This window comes from Camelus dromedarius, chromosome X (genome assembly GCF_036321535.1).
Source record: "Camelus dromedarius isolate mCamDro1 chromosome X, mCamDro1.pat, whole genome shotgun sequence".
NCBI classification, from domain to species: Eukaryota; Metazoa; Chordata; class Mammalia; order Artiodactyla; family Camelidae; genus Camelus; species Camelus dromedarius.
In genome coordinates, this window is record NC_087472.1 from 24,887,542 (window position 1) to 24,903,860 (window position 16,319).

At 42.7% G+C, this 16,319-nt stretch overlaps 1 protein-coding gene across 3 annotated transcripts in view; it reads left to right on the forward strand.

Moving 5' to 3' along the window:
- Positions 1-3,959: 3,959 nt before the first annotated feature.
- The window catches only part of LAMP2 (lysosomal associated membrane protein 2), a 36,295-nt gene continuing 23,935 nt past the window's right edge, over positions 3,960-16,319 (forward strand). The window contains exons 1-3 of one of the 3 annotated variants that reach the window (XM_010991652.3): positions 3,960-4,160; positions 14,185-14,303; positions 15,060-15,273. In XM_010991652.3, coding sequence (XP_010989954.1) covers positions 4,097-4,160; positions 14,185-14,303; positions 15,060-15,273 — 397 coding nt within the window. In that variant the 5' untranslated portion in view covers positions 3,960-4,096. The remainder of the gene's footprint in view (positions 4,161-14,184; positions 14,304-15,059; positions 15,274-16,319) is intronic. The other 2 variants (XM_064482794.1, XM_010991653.3) reach the window with 2 other exon arrangements.

The window sequence follows — 16,319 nt, forward strand, 5'->3', positions numbered from 1 at the left end:
TATAAATGTGTCTGCAGGTACATGCATAATTTTTTCATGAGAGTTTAAAAAAAGAGACCTTTACCAGTTATTACTTTGAGGAGTGGGACTGTGGTCCAGGGTAGGGGAAAGTGTATTTCCTTTAGATTTTATACTTTTAAAAATTATTTGATTTTTAAAAACTTGATTTGCATTCATTCATTTAAAAACATTATTACACAAACAATTCACTTGCTGTAAAAGTTGAAATACTGCGGAAGTTAATGAAAGTCCCCTCTCCCCCACCTCTTAGTCCCGTTCTGCAGAGGACGGGTCACCCGGTTTGGGGCCTCTTTACTCAAAACAGCAAAGATCAGGATCATCTGGGAAGTTGCCAGAAATGCAGTGCTCACACCCCACCCCAGACTTGCGCAAACTCCATAGTGGGGCCCAGTCATCTGTGTTTTCAAAAGCCTTTTTGGTGGTTTTCACGCAGGCCCCAAGTTGAGAACTGCTAGCAGGTTCGACCAGGTCCTCTAAGGGGAGGTCCAGAAGACTCCTGCTGGGGAAAACAAGTAACTCCCAAGGGCATGTTTCCATGCACCCAGTGTGCTCTAGCTCAGCCTTTGGGCCCACTGTGACTTCTCTCCTGGGGCTGAGTGATGACCACACTGTCACAGGTTGGAGGCTTACCCGGAAAAGGGGGCCATGCTAGAGGGAGAACGCAAAAAGGAGTGTAGGCAACACTTTTTGCACAACTGTATGATGTGCAGACAAAAAAATGCTGCCTGCCATTTCAGTAAACAAAGAATGTTGCCCACCCCCAACATCAAGCCTTCAGCCACTGCCGCTGCCCCGACAGTGAGCCTGAGGGGACTCAGGATGGAGAAAAACAGGACACTGGCCCTAGGTGGTTAAGATGCATATCTGACGAGTAATTTCAACTAGTAGAGCTTCTTGCATCTTTCCATACACAGAAAAACACTAAAATCTTTAACCTGAGATGTCTTTTTTTTTTGATTAGCAATTATCTTTTGATGTTCGACTACGTGATTTTTTTTCCAGTGAAAACTCCCATTTATCCTGGCTCGTCCCTGACCTCTTTGGAGGAGTTCCTCAGTAAGGTCCCTGAAAAAAACAGAACTCACAACTTTGAGGTTGTGAGTTTTTCTTCAGTTGAGAGATGGCCGGTAGGTGACACTAATACTTCATTCGCTTATTTGATGTGCATTTATCCTTTTTCCATTCTAAATCTGTATTTTTATTTTCATTTCCTTTCTCTGACCCATATATTTTATTGTCTATCATTTACCAACTCCGAGAGGGTCATTATTTCTCATACCACTCAGCGTATTCACATTTAAGGACGTGTTTGCCAGTGACTCCCGGCTCCCTGGCCAAAAAGTCCTGAGCTCTCCAAGCTCCTCAGAAGGGTCATAACCTACCTAGGGCGGTAGGAGGCTGGGGCGGGGGCTGAGGGGTCTTGCACAGAGGGGAGGTAGGAGGTACTGAAGGACAGGAAGCAGTAAAAGCACTCGGTTTACAGCAGGATCAACAACCCAGTCCACAGATGTGAAGCTCAGATCCCAGGGGATCTTACAGAGTTCCTCACATACGGCACCCAGTCCCACAGCCCCATCTGTGTCTCCGGAAGAAGAGCCTGGGGCAAGTTCCTTGGACTGGGCAGGATGGATGGAGACGGTGCCGACGAAAGGGAGTAGTTCTCGCAGTGTTTGTGGGGGTGGAACATAAAACAATTTTGAATTTGGAAGCTCAGAACAAACTAAGATTTGAAAATGTTTTGCCTATTACTTCTGACAAAATAACCCATTTACTTACCTTGACTGGGACACAGTCCTTTAGAAGACAGAACGAGGTTTTGGAGGTTAAACCAGCCTTTGTTTTTGTCAGGGAAAAAGGCAGTGACAGTGAGGGGGGGGTGGCATTTAGCTTATAAGGCTGCTGTTACCTCACTGTGTTCTGTTTTTTCATTTGATGACCTCTGCAAGAACTTAAGGACAACAATTTGTTAAATGGGGTATTTGACTAATTGGAACCACTTTGTTTCCTTCTATTTTAAGCAAATATGCATTTACTTTTATAGAATCCTAGAACTGTAAAGCTGGGGCCACCTTTGAGATCACCTCTGGCCCATTAATATTGCCCTGGGGAGTGCTGAGAAAACTCCAATGCCCAGGCCCCACTCCATCCAACTGAATCAGACTCTCAAGGGGTGGCACCAAGGGGCATCTCTAGTTTCAGTGCCCTACAAGTGATCCCAATGTGCAGCCAGAATTAAGAAACAGCTCTAGTCATACTAGGTGATTTTATAGATAAAGAAACAGAAGCTCAAAGTGACTTGCCCAAGGTCACGCTGCCAGTAAGCAGTATTTTCTGCCCAACTCTTGTGACGGCCCATCTTTCCACTATGCATTTTTGTCTCTTCTTCTAGAACTTAGGGTTTCACTGAACATTAAAGTTATGCAGTTTACAACTGAGGGAGAAGGGACAGAGTCCTTTCAGTAAGAAACGGGGGCGCGGGGGGGCAACTCCTGAGTGCTGAACTCAATCATGGGTTCTCCAGGACATAGCTCCTGTCAAGCCTTATGGATAGTGAGGCAGTCAAATGACCTTGTTTCCTTGTTTTGCTAAAGGCCATGCCTAATCCTGTAGTGTATGTTAGTCCCTCGTAGAGCAAGTCACTTGCTCATGACTCAGTTTCACCCGTGACAGAACACATTCATTGCTAAGTGTTCTCACTTTCAGGAATTAATCACACTAAAGCAGATGATAGTGGGGGTAGATCAGTGGGTCTTAATATTTGAGCCAGGGAGGGTGTTAGGGTGAGGAGTCACAGGTCCCATTTAAGAGCTAGTAAAAGCTATATAAATTTCCCCAGAAAAATACAAATACATAAATTTTGCATGTAATTTCTTGGGATTCACAAACTGTACCCCCTCCCCCATCCCAGGCCCCCAGTTCATCTACTGACACCAGGTTAAGATCTCCTGGACTAGATGATTTAGAAGCTCTATTTTAGTGTTTCTCAAAGTGTAGTCCAGGGATCATAAAAATAGAATCACTTGTGGTGCTTGTTTAATAAAAACAGATTCCAAGGACTGCCATAGACCTATTGTTTCAGAATCTCTGGGGAATGAGGTTGAGGATTCTATATGTTATTAAAAATCCCCAGATGATTCTATTGGAAACATTTGAGAATCAGTGCTTTATCCCAATTTGAGATTTTTCATTTTTGAATGCTTTCATTTGTTGAGTATTTTAGGTTTCATCTGTTCAACCGTCAACGATACCAAATAGCATATTTAGTATGAACTCTAATTAAAGAATATTTACAAGTGTATAGGGAAAGGAAAAACAACTGAAATGGATACATAGATAACAGTGTTCTCTCTCTCTGGGTAGCAGGAAAAGGGATGATCTTTTGTTTTTTTTCCCCCCCTCTGTCCTATTTTATTTCTCTCTTCCTCATTTTGTTTCTTTCTGTATTTAAAGAAGACTCTTCCTCTTTCTGAGTTCAATTTCCCCATCTGAAAAATAGGGTGTTGTAACTAGTGAATTTCAAGGCCAAGCCCTGCTCTGGCGTTCAGTAACTCCATATTACCCTCTAGCTCCCTTGTCCATTTAATGGCATGAACTGCACGGCCAACTACAGTGTTTGGAGAATCGAATCATGTTTTATTTCTGTAGGTATTACGTGGTGATGCCTAGCAACCGTTTTTACTCCGGCCAAAGTATTTTCTTCCTCGAGGAGTCGGAACTGAAATGATCTCCACTACCTACCCACCTTCAAAAGTTCATCCTCTCTCTTTTGCTTCAGAAAAGGCCGTCCGCGTACATCTCTTAGGAGCGTAGGAATGATTGTGAACCAAAAAGCCAGGGCGTGGTCGCCCCGCCCACCGGGCCCTGCATCACCACCCCTCTGGCCGCTTTCAAACGCGGAGATTGGCTGAAGGTAAGAAAGAGCCCCGCCCCTGGTCTTATGACCCGTGCTGAAGCGCCGAGTCCTGGCTTTTGCAGCGTTGTGGTTGGTGGTCAGCGGCGTTCTGACTCCGGTTCCCGCGAGCCATTTCCCCGGTGTCGCTGCTCTCGTCGCGGCCGCCGCCTGCTCTGCGGAATCATGGTGTGCTTCCGCCTCTCCCCGGCTCCGGGCTCCGGGCTTTTTCTGCTCTGCCTCGTCCTGGGTGAGTTGTCGGGCCCTCCTGCTTAGTCCCTCCGTTTGGGCCCGGGGCGCACAGTTCAGAGGCCACAACCTGAAAGACTGGTCCAGGGGGAGGGGGTTGAGAGGCTGAACGACTGACACTGGGCGTTGGCGCTTGGCCCGAGGGACGAGCAGTGACCTAGAGAAGGCCTGACCGAGGGATGGCGGGGGGAGAAGGGCCCATGAGAGTAAGAAGGGGCAAGTAAGGGGGGTGGACGCCCAGGGAGTAGGTAAGGAAGAGCGAGGAGTGGAGCAGATCGGGGTAGAAAGTAACTGGGGGGAGATGCTTAGGAGTGATGAGAGTAGAAGGACGGTACGTGCAGATTCCAGGGTGGCACATACAATTAGGAGGGTCCTAGTCCTAGGATCAGGGAAGAGTTTTGAAGATGGTGGAAAACTACGGGGCGGGAGAGAAAACTGGGGAGGGAAGAGACTGCCTGCGTGGAGAAGCTTGGGGGAGGGGATCAGCAGATAGGAGTACAGTCTGAGGGGCAGTGAGAGGGTTGGGTGGGGGTGGTGTGCAGATTTGTGGCTGTGGAGGAAGGGTGAGGAACGATGCTGGATTTGAGCTTGGTACTTGGAATTTTGAGGGGGAAGGGATCTAAGGTGGCTGGGGCAGTTTCCAGGCGAAAGAACTTGGACCCAACCTCTGGAGACTAAAGGGATGAGTAGGAACTTTGGTGGGGTGTGAATATCTGGCTTGGAGGTGCTGAGGACGTCGGTTTTCTATCAGTTTTGTTACTTCCTCCCAGCTCGATACTGACGAAAAAGTCCCCAGAGGTTGAGGTTTCAGGGGTGGTGTATCTGAGACTCGTATACTGCCTCTTGGCTTTCCTTCAGAAGCTCCTTTTCTTCTTTCCTCTCACACGACTAGCCTGTTACCTCCATTACCTCGTTTTCAGGGGAGGAGGGTAGGTAACTTCCTAAGGATTGGGTTGTTACCAGATCCTAAGAATGGCTGGATGAAGGTTGGCTGGTGGTGCTACGTGTGCCCTACCCCCCATCCCCAAGCATTGGATCCCTGAGGCCTTTTATGCCTGAAAGGTGAACTTTGGCCAGAATGTCTCTTCCTGACCTGATAAATCCTGTGCTTGTTGCTACCAGACTCTTTTGTTTGTGACCTAGTAAGAGCACAGGAGGAGGAGACCTAGATGGGAGTGGAGAGGAAATAGATACGTTAGGGGCCTGATGAGAAGGCAATGAGAGGTACACATTGTGTAATTCACATTTCAGTCGAATCAAATCAACACCCTGGAATGGGGGATTCTCAATATTTGGCACTATTTGGACAGATTTTGGGTTGTCACAGTTGGGGATTGCTTTTGGCATCTAGTGGGAAGAGGCCAGGTGTGCCTCTGTAAACGCCCTACTGTTCACAGGACAGCACCCCGCCCCAAATAAAGAATTATCCACCTCAAAATGTCAGTAAGTGCCAAAGTTGAGAAAACCTGCCCCAGAGCCGTAGCATTGGAAGGGATCTTGATGATCTAGTGATTCTTAAGGATCATTTCTGGGCGGGGGTGGGGGGGTGTCTGTCAGATCAAAACTATTTTTGGAATAATATTAAGACATTGTCTTTTTCACTCTCATCCTCTTATCAGTACAGTGGAGTTTTCCAGAGGCTGCAGAAGTGTGTGATGACATCACCACTCTGATGGCTCTGATGTGTTTTATTCATTTCTCAGCTTTAATTTCTGGTACTGCAAATACCAATAGATGTAACTCACATAAACCACAGCTCTTTGAGGTCCTCAGTGGATAAGAGAGTAAATAGGTCCTAACGCCAAAACATTGCGAGTCTCGCTGTGCACACGGTGCAGGGTGCAGGAAACTCTTCCGAAGCCCTTCTGAAAGGGGGCCACGGAGGCTTTGCTTGAACAATTCGAAGCCTTCACTCCCCTGTGAAGCACTCGCTGAGGGCCAAACGACCCTAAGAGAGGATTGTTTACAACGAAAAGCACCTTATCAGTGACTAGAACAGATCTGACCAAGGCATCTGTTAATCAGTAGTTCAGTGCCAATTGGATCTGTACAAACACAACACTTACTGTTTAGAGAAAGTGAAAAAAAATCATTGTCCTACTTGTTGCCTTTCATGTCAATTTTTTTTGTTTTTTAATGAAAGCTTTGTTTTGTTTTGTTTTGTTTTTACAAAAGCATTGCTTGCTCATTGCAGGAAATAAACAGGCAAAAAGAAGCACATAAAAGAACCCATCATCAGCTCATCTGCTAGTTTGCCATTTATTGATTGGGACTAACTAGATTCATCCTCTTGAAAGAATTCCAAGATTGATTCCCTCCATTTTCAAGTCCAGAACAGGATTTGGAGAAGTAGAAGTTAAAAATGTACCTAGGTCAGCTTTTTCAAAGGTACCAGGATGAAAATGAAACCCCCTTTCCTCTACAGCTGCTTTTTCTGCCAGCTGTTGGTTCAGTGTGGAGCTCAAACTCCTGTGTTTTTTTGTTTCTTAAGATTTTAGCAGTTCTTTGGGGGAGGATATAGCACAGTGGTAGAGTGCCTTAGCATGCAGGAGGTCCTGGGTTCAATCCCCAGTACCTTGATTAAAAAAGAAATGTAGCAATTCTTAAGTTGCTTGCTGGGTTTTGCAGGTTACTTTTATTAAAATGGATACCAAGTGTAGTTTTTTGAAAACAAATATTTGTAAAGTACCTGCTATGAATTTCATGCAGAGGGAACGGGGGAAGGAGGCTCTGTTCCTGAATTTATAGTCTCATTAGGGTTAGTGCTCCAGCTGAGCCAATTTCACTTTGTAGCTTTTTAACTGTCCCAGCTCCAACAGGTAACTTTTAAAGAAGAGCTGCTTTAGAGTAAGTATAGGAAAGAATTCTGAGAGTCTCTGTCTTTTTCACAGAGATTAAATTTTGCTGGTATTTATTTGAATGAATTATAACTGAATAGAGAGCTTTCTGAAGAAACACTATAGGGAGGCAGTGTAAAGAGACCAGTGGATGAGAAGCATCCTTGCTTATGTTCCCTTTGGGACATCACAGATTTCAGAATTCTGTGGTTGTTGATTCCTGTAACTAGTCTGACTTCTGGTTTTTATAAGGTTGAGGCTTTTCTGGGTGGGAAAAAGGTAAGTGTCCTGAGTGTGTACTTCACTAGTAGGAGTCCCTCCTTCCCACAGTGTTTATGGAAAGACTGTTGTATACCAGCCTCTAGGTGAAAGGAATGGATGGAGCACTAGATGAGACAGATAAGGTCCCTGCTCTCAGGGTGCTTACATTTTAGTGGAGGAAGACTGCCCAGCAGGTAAATGATACAGTTTCAGATAGTGATAAGCACTGGGGAGAGAATGAAGCAGGTAATGAGAAAGAAGCAAAGGGAGATGATAGGAGTGGGAGGGGGCCCTCCTTTACATTTTGTGGTCAGAAGGCCTTCATTGTAGGGTGTTTGAGCAGAGACCTAAGTGTTGGAAGGAGGCCAGCCAGATGACTTATCCGGAGGAATAGGAGTAAATCTTGTCTTTCCCAGACTCAGGTTATTAGGCTAGTGTATATTTCACTCTTTTTTTTTTCCCCAGTACTGGTCAAGTCTCCCCTCTGGTGTTAGTCTCTGGGAGTGAAGACTGTCTTATGTATTATTGTTTCCCATTACCTGCCTAGTCCAGGCCCTGGTAGTACATGGTTAACTCTTAGTAAAAATTTTGAGGGTGGTCATTGGTGGGCGCTGCGGATTTGACAGTGAACCAGACCAACTTGGTCTTTTTATTCTCTGAACCTTAAATTACATTTTACAAGGTTTTTTTTTTTGTGTGTGTGTGTGTTTTTGGATTGAGAACTTCAAGATCAGTGCTACGCAGCACACATAAGTATAAACCAATTTATTAAAGTATAATCCCATATGATAATGCTAGTATCTTACCTGTACCCCTTCACATATACCTACATAGTAGTGAAACTTCACATGGAGAACTGTGAAGGAGCTCAGAAGGAGAATAAGGTTTTCATTCACAAAGAGCCAGTCTCTCTTCTTTTGGAGGTGATCGAAAAGTAAAAAAGTAATCATTAAGATTTTTCTGTAGCCTTACCACTAATAACTTTGATTTCAAGGTTCTGCTGAAATTATTCTAGTTTTAATAGAGATTCTTGAAAGGACAGGCTTATTTATTATTCATCCATTGGTCGCTGGTAATCATATCTGATAGGATTTATAGATATTCAGATATTTCTCATGAGTGCAGCTTTCTCTCCCTATATCCTTGGGTGGAATTTGTGATCAAGGATTGTTTTACAGCATTATAGCCGACTTCAGTGGTAACTTGGTACGGGAAGACTGCCCTTCTTCCTGGAGTGACTAAAGCATTCCGATCATAATTTCAGATTAAAGTGATCAGAGATCTCCTCAGATCCAAAAATGTACTTTATAAGTACTTGTTGGTATCCTGCTGTGCATTGCAAAAGAATTCTGGAGGTCTGCCAAACTCCACTCAGCAATAAGCACTTTCCATTAGTTGAATGGTGTTGAATCTTCCTTACCCACTCTCTGACCTTAAAAAATTATTTCTAGCTTAAACTCATATTATTTCTTTTTAAAGAGATTTGCCAGAAATTAAGAGTATCAGCAACTGAATGCAGTAATTGTACTTATATTAGGAACTGTAAATGGGGAACAATTTGACATAACCTATGAATTGAGAAGAAAGTGAATAGGTAATTGTAAGCCTATGTTTTTTTTTTTTAAGACCCATTCTGAATTGATGAGTTTGAGGACAGGAGTCCATAACTCACTGTGATGAAAGTAGGCATACCTAAAATTTGGGAAGCATCCCTTTAAATGCTATGTTTACTAGAAGGGAAATTTTTAAGCTGGAATCTCTAATTTGTCTGGCAAAGTTCTCTTAGCTCTGAAGGGCTTACATGCTTTTGAAGGATGTATTAGAGAGAAACACTACAGTTCTTAGCAAGGTTAACTTGCCCAGGGTCTCACAGCTGGTAAATTGGACTGCCCAATTTGAATTCTGGTTCTTTAACTCCAGTGATGGGGTTCTTAATCGCCTCATTATATTGCCTCTTAGATCATTGTCTGTTTTTCATTGGTTTTGTTTTACCACTAGTATTATGTTCCCACTCCACCCCCATCTTGTTTACAAATGTATATTTTTCAACTATACTTTGGGTCAAGTAGACTTGTAAAAACCTAGCCACTTTTTTTTTTAAACCTAGTCACTTTTCGTAGTGTCTCATGCTTGGAGTCCTGAGTTCTAAAAGAACCTGTGAATGATCTCTTTGGAAACACTATTAAGAGGATATTTGAATTTGAGAAAGTTGATGTTACCTATTTTCTTTTCTTTGGAGAATAAACCCTCAGCTCAGTAATTACACATTCTAAGATATACTCAGCTGTGGTTTTTTAATCTCATAAAGCCTTTTAAACAAAAATGGTTTGGCTATTCTAAAATCAAACACAGCAATAAGGATGGAAATGATTTGCTGAAGATTTTTTACCAAAGTGTTAATGTTTCAACTATAAACTTACCTTATGTGAGAAGCATTATTCCTAGCTTGAAATCCATGTCAAAATTTACTGAGGAGAAAAACTGACATGGGGATTGAGGGAGTATCCAGAAGACTGATAGGTTAGGTTCATGATTTGGAAGAGCTAAAGGCTGGACTTCCTGTAATTAGATTAAGCTGTGTTCCAGGTCCTTGCATGGTATTTCCACCTTGATATAATCAGTCAGCATTTATTGAGAATCTAATATGTATTCAGCGCTACTAGGAACGATAGGAGATAGATGAAAGTAACAGACCTGGTCTCCCCCCACCATGACATCTGTGATAGATGACATTCATATAAAAGACACACTCCTAGGGCCTGTGGCATAGATAAGATCAGCTGTCTAACAGCATATTGGAATTCAAATGAGTGGCAGAGACCTTATCAAAATGGAATCTTGAATCTATCCATGTATATCATTCATTCACAGGCTTTGGCACTGTTTTTTATTAGTTAACAGATTACTTGCTGTATGCTGTAATTTACCATGGCACATCAGTTTGTTGCGAAGTGACAGTTGAAAACTTGTCTTGGAGCTTCTGATAATAGGGGAGACAGGATTTACAGGCATAAAATAACTGAATAATTCAGGATAGTGGAAAATATGTGGGGATATGCATTATGACTGCTCCTTGAGGGCTTTTATAGTCAAGGAGATCTTTATAGAGAAAATGGCTGCTGAAAAATGGACGACATCTCATTAACTGTAAGCAACAGAAATAAAATCTCATTGATTTTAAGCAGAAAAGAAATTTATTAAAAAGATGTTGGGACATGTGCATACCTGCTCTTCCCCAGTCCTATTCCCAGGAAACAGATGACCCTGTATCTCAAGGCAGCCAGTATTCCCAGTGGCTTCAAATTTGGTGCCAAGAAACCCAGGCATCTGTGTTGACCTATGAGCACATGTAAAGAGACCTTCCCCACTTTTTAATTTTTTTAATAGACATACTAGCTTTCAGCAACTCTGCACAGGTGGTCACTTCCACGTTGGCCCATCTTGTGACCTCCTCGTCTTGAGCCTACAATTTCACTCCTAGATACATATCAAACCAGCACACATACACGTGTTCACCAATGAGTCCATCTGTAATAGAACCAAACTGGAAACTATCCAAATGTCCATCAGCAGTAGCATAGACAAGTGGTGCAGTATTTACCCACTGACAGAAGGCTATACAGACAGTGAGAAATGACAAACTGCAACCACACACAGCAACATGGGTGAATCTCACAAATGTAATATTGAGTGAAAGAAGCCAGCTACAAAAGAGCATAGTGAATGATTTCATTTACATCAAGTTGAAAACCAGGCAAAACTGATCTATACTGTTAGAAGTCAGGATGGTGGCTGCCCTTGAAAGGGAATTAGTAACTGGAGGAGGGAACAAGGGGACTTTGGGGAGTTCTTGGAGTGTTCTGTTTCCTGACATAAGTCGGTTCATTTTGTGAAAATTCTTTGATTTGTATACTTTGTGCATTTTTCCCTTTTACGTGTATGCTGTGTACTTTTCTGTATGTATGTTACACATCAATAAAGTTTTACTTTACTAAAGAATGTACGTTAGGTACCTCAGAATTACCGGGGCTCTTAACTATATATTGCAAAGCCTAGTTTGATACCCCAAATCTCACTACTGAACTGCACTACCACTGCCAAGCAGTAAACTGTATCCTGCACCCCTGGCCACTGCTGCTAGCTTGCTGCCCTTGTTGCCTGGGAGCCTGATCCTGCTGTAGCTGCTTCCACCTGAGGGTGATAACTCATCCCTGCCTCCATTTCGCTGCCCTGTTCCAAATCTGGAGTGGATGCCTTTATTAGATGGAGCCTAACACAAGTGCCCATCCTTGCCTCAAGGGAGGCTGGGAAAGCAAATATCCAACATTTTCAACTGTTCTAGCAGGTGCTGATATCTGCCAGAAATTTAAAAAAAAAAAAGGCAGAGTAGGGGGTTCTGTTTTAGATTTGGGGGCAGCCAAAAAGAGTGAAATCCCTCCTGAGGCAAACATTTAGGTCATAGAAGAAAGTCAGTTTCAAGCGTAGGAACAAGAGAAGCCTGGGGTAGAGGTTGATGAGAGCTTGGGAATGGGTCCAGTGGAACAAGTTTAACCAGATTAAAGGGTGTGTTCTGGGAGTGTGGCTTGAGAGAAGTTGAAGGAATAGGGCGGGACAAGATTAAGGATTACTTTGAAAGTCAGGCACAGGAATTTAAATTTAATGTGGGAATTTGGGAGCCAGGAAAAGGTTTTGAACAAGCAAGTGTCCTGAGAGGAAGAGGTATTTGAGGACCATTAACCCCACAGCACCTCTAGGGGCGGCTGGAGGCCTCTGTAGTAAGTTAAGGGTGAGGTGGTGGATTGGGAGTAGAAATAAAAGGCAAAGACTGGGTTTAAGAGGGAATTTGAAGGAACAAAGTCAATAGGACTTCACGAGGAGGATGAAGTAGAAGCTAATTCCCAAAACCTTGTGAGCCTGAGTGGCTGTTCGAGGCCTGCCTGTCCTTCAGAGCTACTGAGGCTGCGGAGGGGACCAGTTTGGAGGAAGTCAAAGAATGAATTTTAGTTTTGGGATTGTCGACTTTGAGGTGATAGGCATTGAGTAAAAGTGGTCTCTGTGCAATCACAGATGGAGATGGAGGAGTGGAGGAAGCTCCAAAAGGCCTAACTCTCACAGGGAGAAGGGCTGGGAAGGCTCTAGAACAGAAGGTGCTGGGCCCTCAGGGCATTTCTCAGGCCTCATTTATAGGCTGGCAGGTAGGCTGTGCTGACTTAATGTCCTGGTGACCTTGAACCACAGCCTGTGCCTTCTGCTCTGTGAAGCTGCCCCCCCCCACACTGATACTCTCCCTGTTTTCCACTGTTTTCTTCCTGTTACTCAGGTATCTTTGGAAGGGAAATGATTAATGCCTGCCAGGCTTCTCTCTGTGTTTTCTAATAGTTTTGAATGCTTTGAATGCAAGGAGGATATGTTAAAGCCAGGGCCCTTCGACCAGACCAAGAGAGATGGCATACAGAAAGCAGGCCTCCGGTTGATTAGAAAAAATATAAGCTGCAGATCTCAGCACCGCTCCAGGGTAGCCTGGGACCAGTGATGACAGCTCCATTCCACATGGTACTTAGATGTGGGGTAGAATGGCTGGAAAGCCTTCCGAGGCTTCCCAAGGCCCTTTCAAGCCTCGGCCGATACATCCAGGCACTGTCAGTCACCACGAACTCCGTCTAGCATATGAGACTCAGGCCTGGCGAGGCAGCCTGGTCTCCGGAGCATGACGGCGGCTTTTGTGTACGGCTTGAAAGCTGTTGCTGAGGCATGCCTTCTTGGTATTCCTCTTAGGACTTGATTCTCTGTAGTCTGTAGCATGTCCCTGCTTGTAGGTGACGCTGGAGTGCTCAGATATCATTCAGGGACACACAGCTCTCTTAACAGGATACAGCTCACCCCTTGGGTGGGGTGTGAGACAGTGAAGAAAATCCTCAGATGGCTGCTCGTCATTTATGCTGCTGTTGTGTTTGCTGCTGTATCGTATTTTGAGTCCTGGGGCTCTTCCGTGTAATAGGTTATGTCCCTGTGCTTAACCTAGTGTAGAAGATCAGAGTCAAGTTAGCTGAAAAGTCCCAAGACTTTTCTGTCCCTGAAAAGTTTGTCTGCTAAGAGAGAGGGAGCAGGTTGAGAATGTAGGAAGTGACTTTCAGCCCATCTCAAAAGATTAATTAGGCATTCTATCAGTTGGATTTTTAAATGAAACAAAAATGATGAACGTGACATTTATAAAAATCAACCTTTTGCTTATGGCTCTAATAGCCTTCACAACACTTCCTTTGGTCACATGGTACACATGCTTAGAAAGATTTATCTCACATCTAATTCACGTCAGAATAAAATTGTTTGTCAAGACATCTGAGTGTCATAGGTCATGTAGCTTGTGACAGGATTTAAAGCAACAAGACCGCAGAAATAGATCTATCATAATTTTTGCAGAGAAAATGCCACCAGCTGACTTCAGAGAAGCAGGAGTTTAACACCCCTCCCACAACTTCCCCTTAACCTCATTTACCTTAAAAAATGAAAGTCCTAACAAGTAAACTATAATTGCCTAAAACAAAACTAGCAAGGCACAGATGAGTGTGGAAATGATTACTAGGAGGTAGAAGGCAAATGGCACCAGTCCGTGCCATTACCTAAACATCCTAGGTTGAGTAACCCTTCCTTTGGGGTGGGGTAGGTGACTTTTATCAACAGGATTCTGATAAAAGATCAAACCAATCACCAAGGTAGATACCATATGTGTTAAAAATACTTTTGTTTCATTTGAGAGCCGGTTGAACTTCAGTAGTAGACAGAGCTTGTTTTTATTTTATATTGTAGTCCAATTTAAAAATCTTAATCTTTTCATCTTTTTTTACTGAGTTATAGTCGGTTTACAATGCTTTGTCAATTTCTGGCATATAGCACAATTAAAAACCTTAATCTTTTTACTAAATCTAGGAGCTGTCTCATCTTATGCATTGGAACTTAATTTGACCAATTCGGAAAAAGCCACTTGCCTTTATGCAAAATGGCAGATGAATTTCACAATACGCTATGAGACCACAAACAAAACTTTTGTAAGTATTTTTTTTCTCTGAGTTTTATATAGTAGGAATTGAATTCTACTCTTTTTCATCCTTTTCCATGCATTTATACAAATAAGATTTCATATGTTAACTGACTTAACATGTAAATTCTGTGAAGCTATTTTAACATGTACACCTAAAAGTATTCTATTTAGTGTTGGAATGAGTATTTTAATTCATCAGTTCCTTGGAGTTTATTTGTAGTTGGTTAAGGGCATATGATCTGAAGACTGGTGTTTCAGGTCTAACTACTTCTATAATGTTTTAAACATGTACTAACATCAAAGCTTGCCCTTGTTAAAAATAGCTTACCATTAAAAAATCTCCTTTGAGGGGGCGTGCATAGCTCAGTGGTTGAGCGCATGCTTAGCATGCACGAGGTCCTGGGTTCAATCCTCAGTACCTCCATTAAAAAAAAAATCTCCTTTTTGGGGGGAGTATCTTTCAATCCTTTCACCTTATTTTCTTTTGGTTGAAGTCCTGCCTGCTTAAAGCCTGATTGAAAAGAAATCAGCTTAACAGAAGTTCAGGCCAGTTTTCCTTTTCCTTTTAGATGTGCATAAATTTGTTCAGAGGGACTGGTGTGTGGTTGAAGAATCTGAGACTGGTCAGCGCAGACAGAGGGCAGCCTGGCAGCGTGTGTGTGCGTGTGTGAGTGAAATAGACTTGAAGTGGCGTCCCCTGTGGAAATGCTTGTGCACATTGCTGCCTGTTTGTGCCTGACCCCCGAACTTCTTTTTCTTTTAGAAAAATGTAACCATTTCAGACCATGGTACTGCCACATATAACGGAAGCTTCTGTGGGGATGACCACAACGGTCCCAAAATCGCTGTGCAGTTTGGATCCGGTTTTTCCTGGACTGTGAATTTTACAAAGGAGCTGTCTGCTTATTCAATTGACAGCATCTTCTTTTCCTACAACACTAATGATAGCACAACATTTCCTGATGCTAAAGAAAAAGGTAACTTTAAGAATTGGATTGTGTTGTGTTCTCTTGTTCTTTATTAATAATAAAAATGTAAATCATTTAAAGACCATCTTTTTTGCACATCCATCTTCCTAACTAGAATAGAGATGTCATATCTTTGTATCGTCTTGCACAGCACAGTGTTTGACACAGTGATGATATTGGCTGTCACTGCCAGGTGCTTTACTCTGTACCAGATGGTACCCTAAGTATGTTGCCAGCAGAATCTCAATCCTTAACAGCAAGTAGATATTATCTCAACTTTATAGGTAAAGGGAATGAGGCTTGATGAGATTTGATATCTTTCCCAAAAGTCACACAAGCGAGTAAGCGTGTGAGCTGGTGTTTGAACCAGTCTGTTGAGCTTGTAGGGTCCATGCACTTAACGATTATTTATTATCATTTATTTCATCCAGTAGTGGGCAATCAACAAGTGTTGAATGAATGAGAAAATCCTTTACTAATAACTATTTTAAATGTGTACAAGTTTAGTAGCCTGAGACCAGCAGAAATGCTTCATCTTCATATCTTTTTTACCATTTAGATAGGATTTTGACTGAAAAGTGAAAAAAGGTAAGATGGCTGAAGTAGACATTTGCTGCTATTTTGAAACAGTTTTACGTCACAGTGAACTTGGGAAGGCATTGGCAATTACTCCATTCTTTTAACTACTGGAACTGAAATGTGTATTAAAATATTTTGAGATATGGATAATGGAGGTTTCAATTTTGTTAGGGATGTAATTCTCTCCTTTCTCCCTGCCCCACTGAGATTGGGTTATGAACATGGTGTTTATAGTAGCTTAGCATTTCTCACAGTTACTATTTCATTCTGACTCCAGACGCACAGGTAGATGGCCTTTAGTTTCCTGAACTGGGGGATGAGTGACTCATTTGGATTTATGGATATCAAAAGATCATATTTTAAGGACCCAGTAGTGAATGAGCTCATGTAAAATTTGGCAGGTGTCACTGAGACTTGAAAAATCAAATCCTAGATCCTCTTACAAATCCTAGTTTTCCTTTTACTGATCTCTTAGT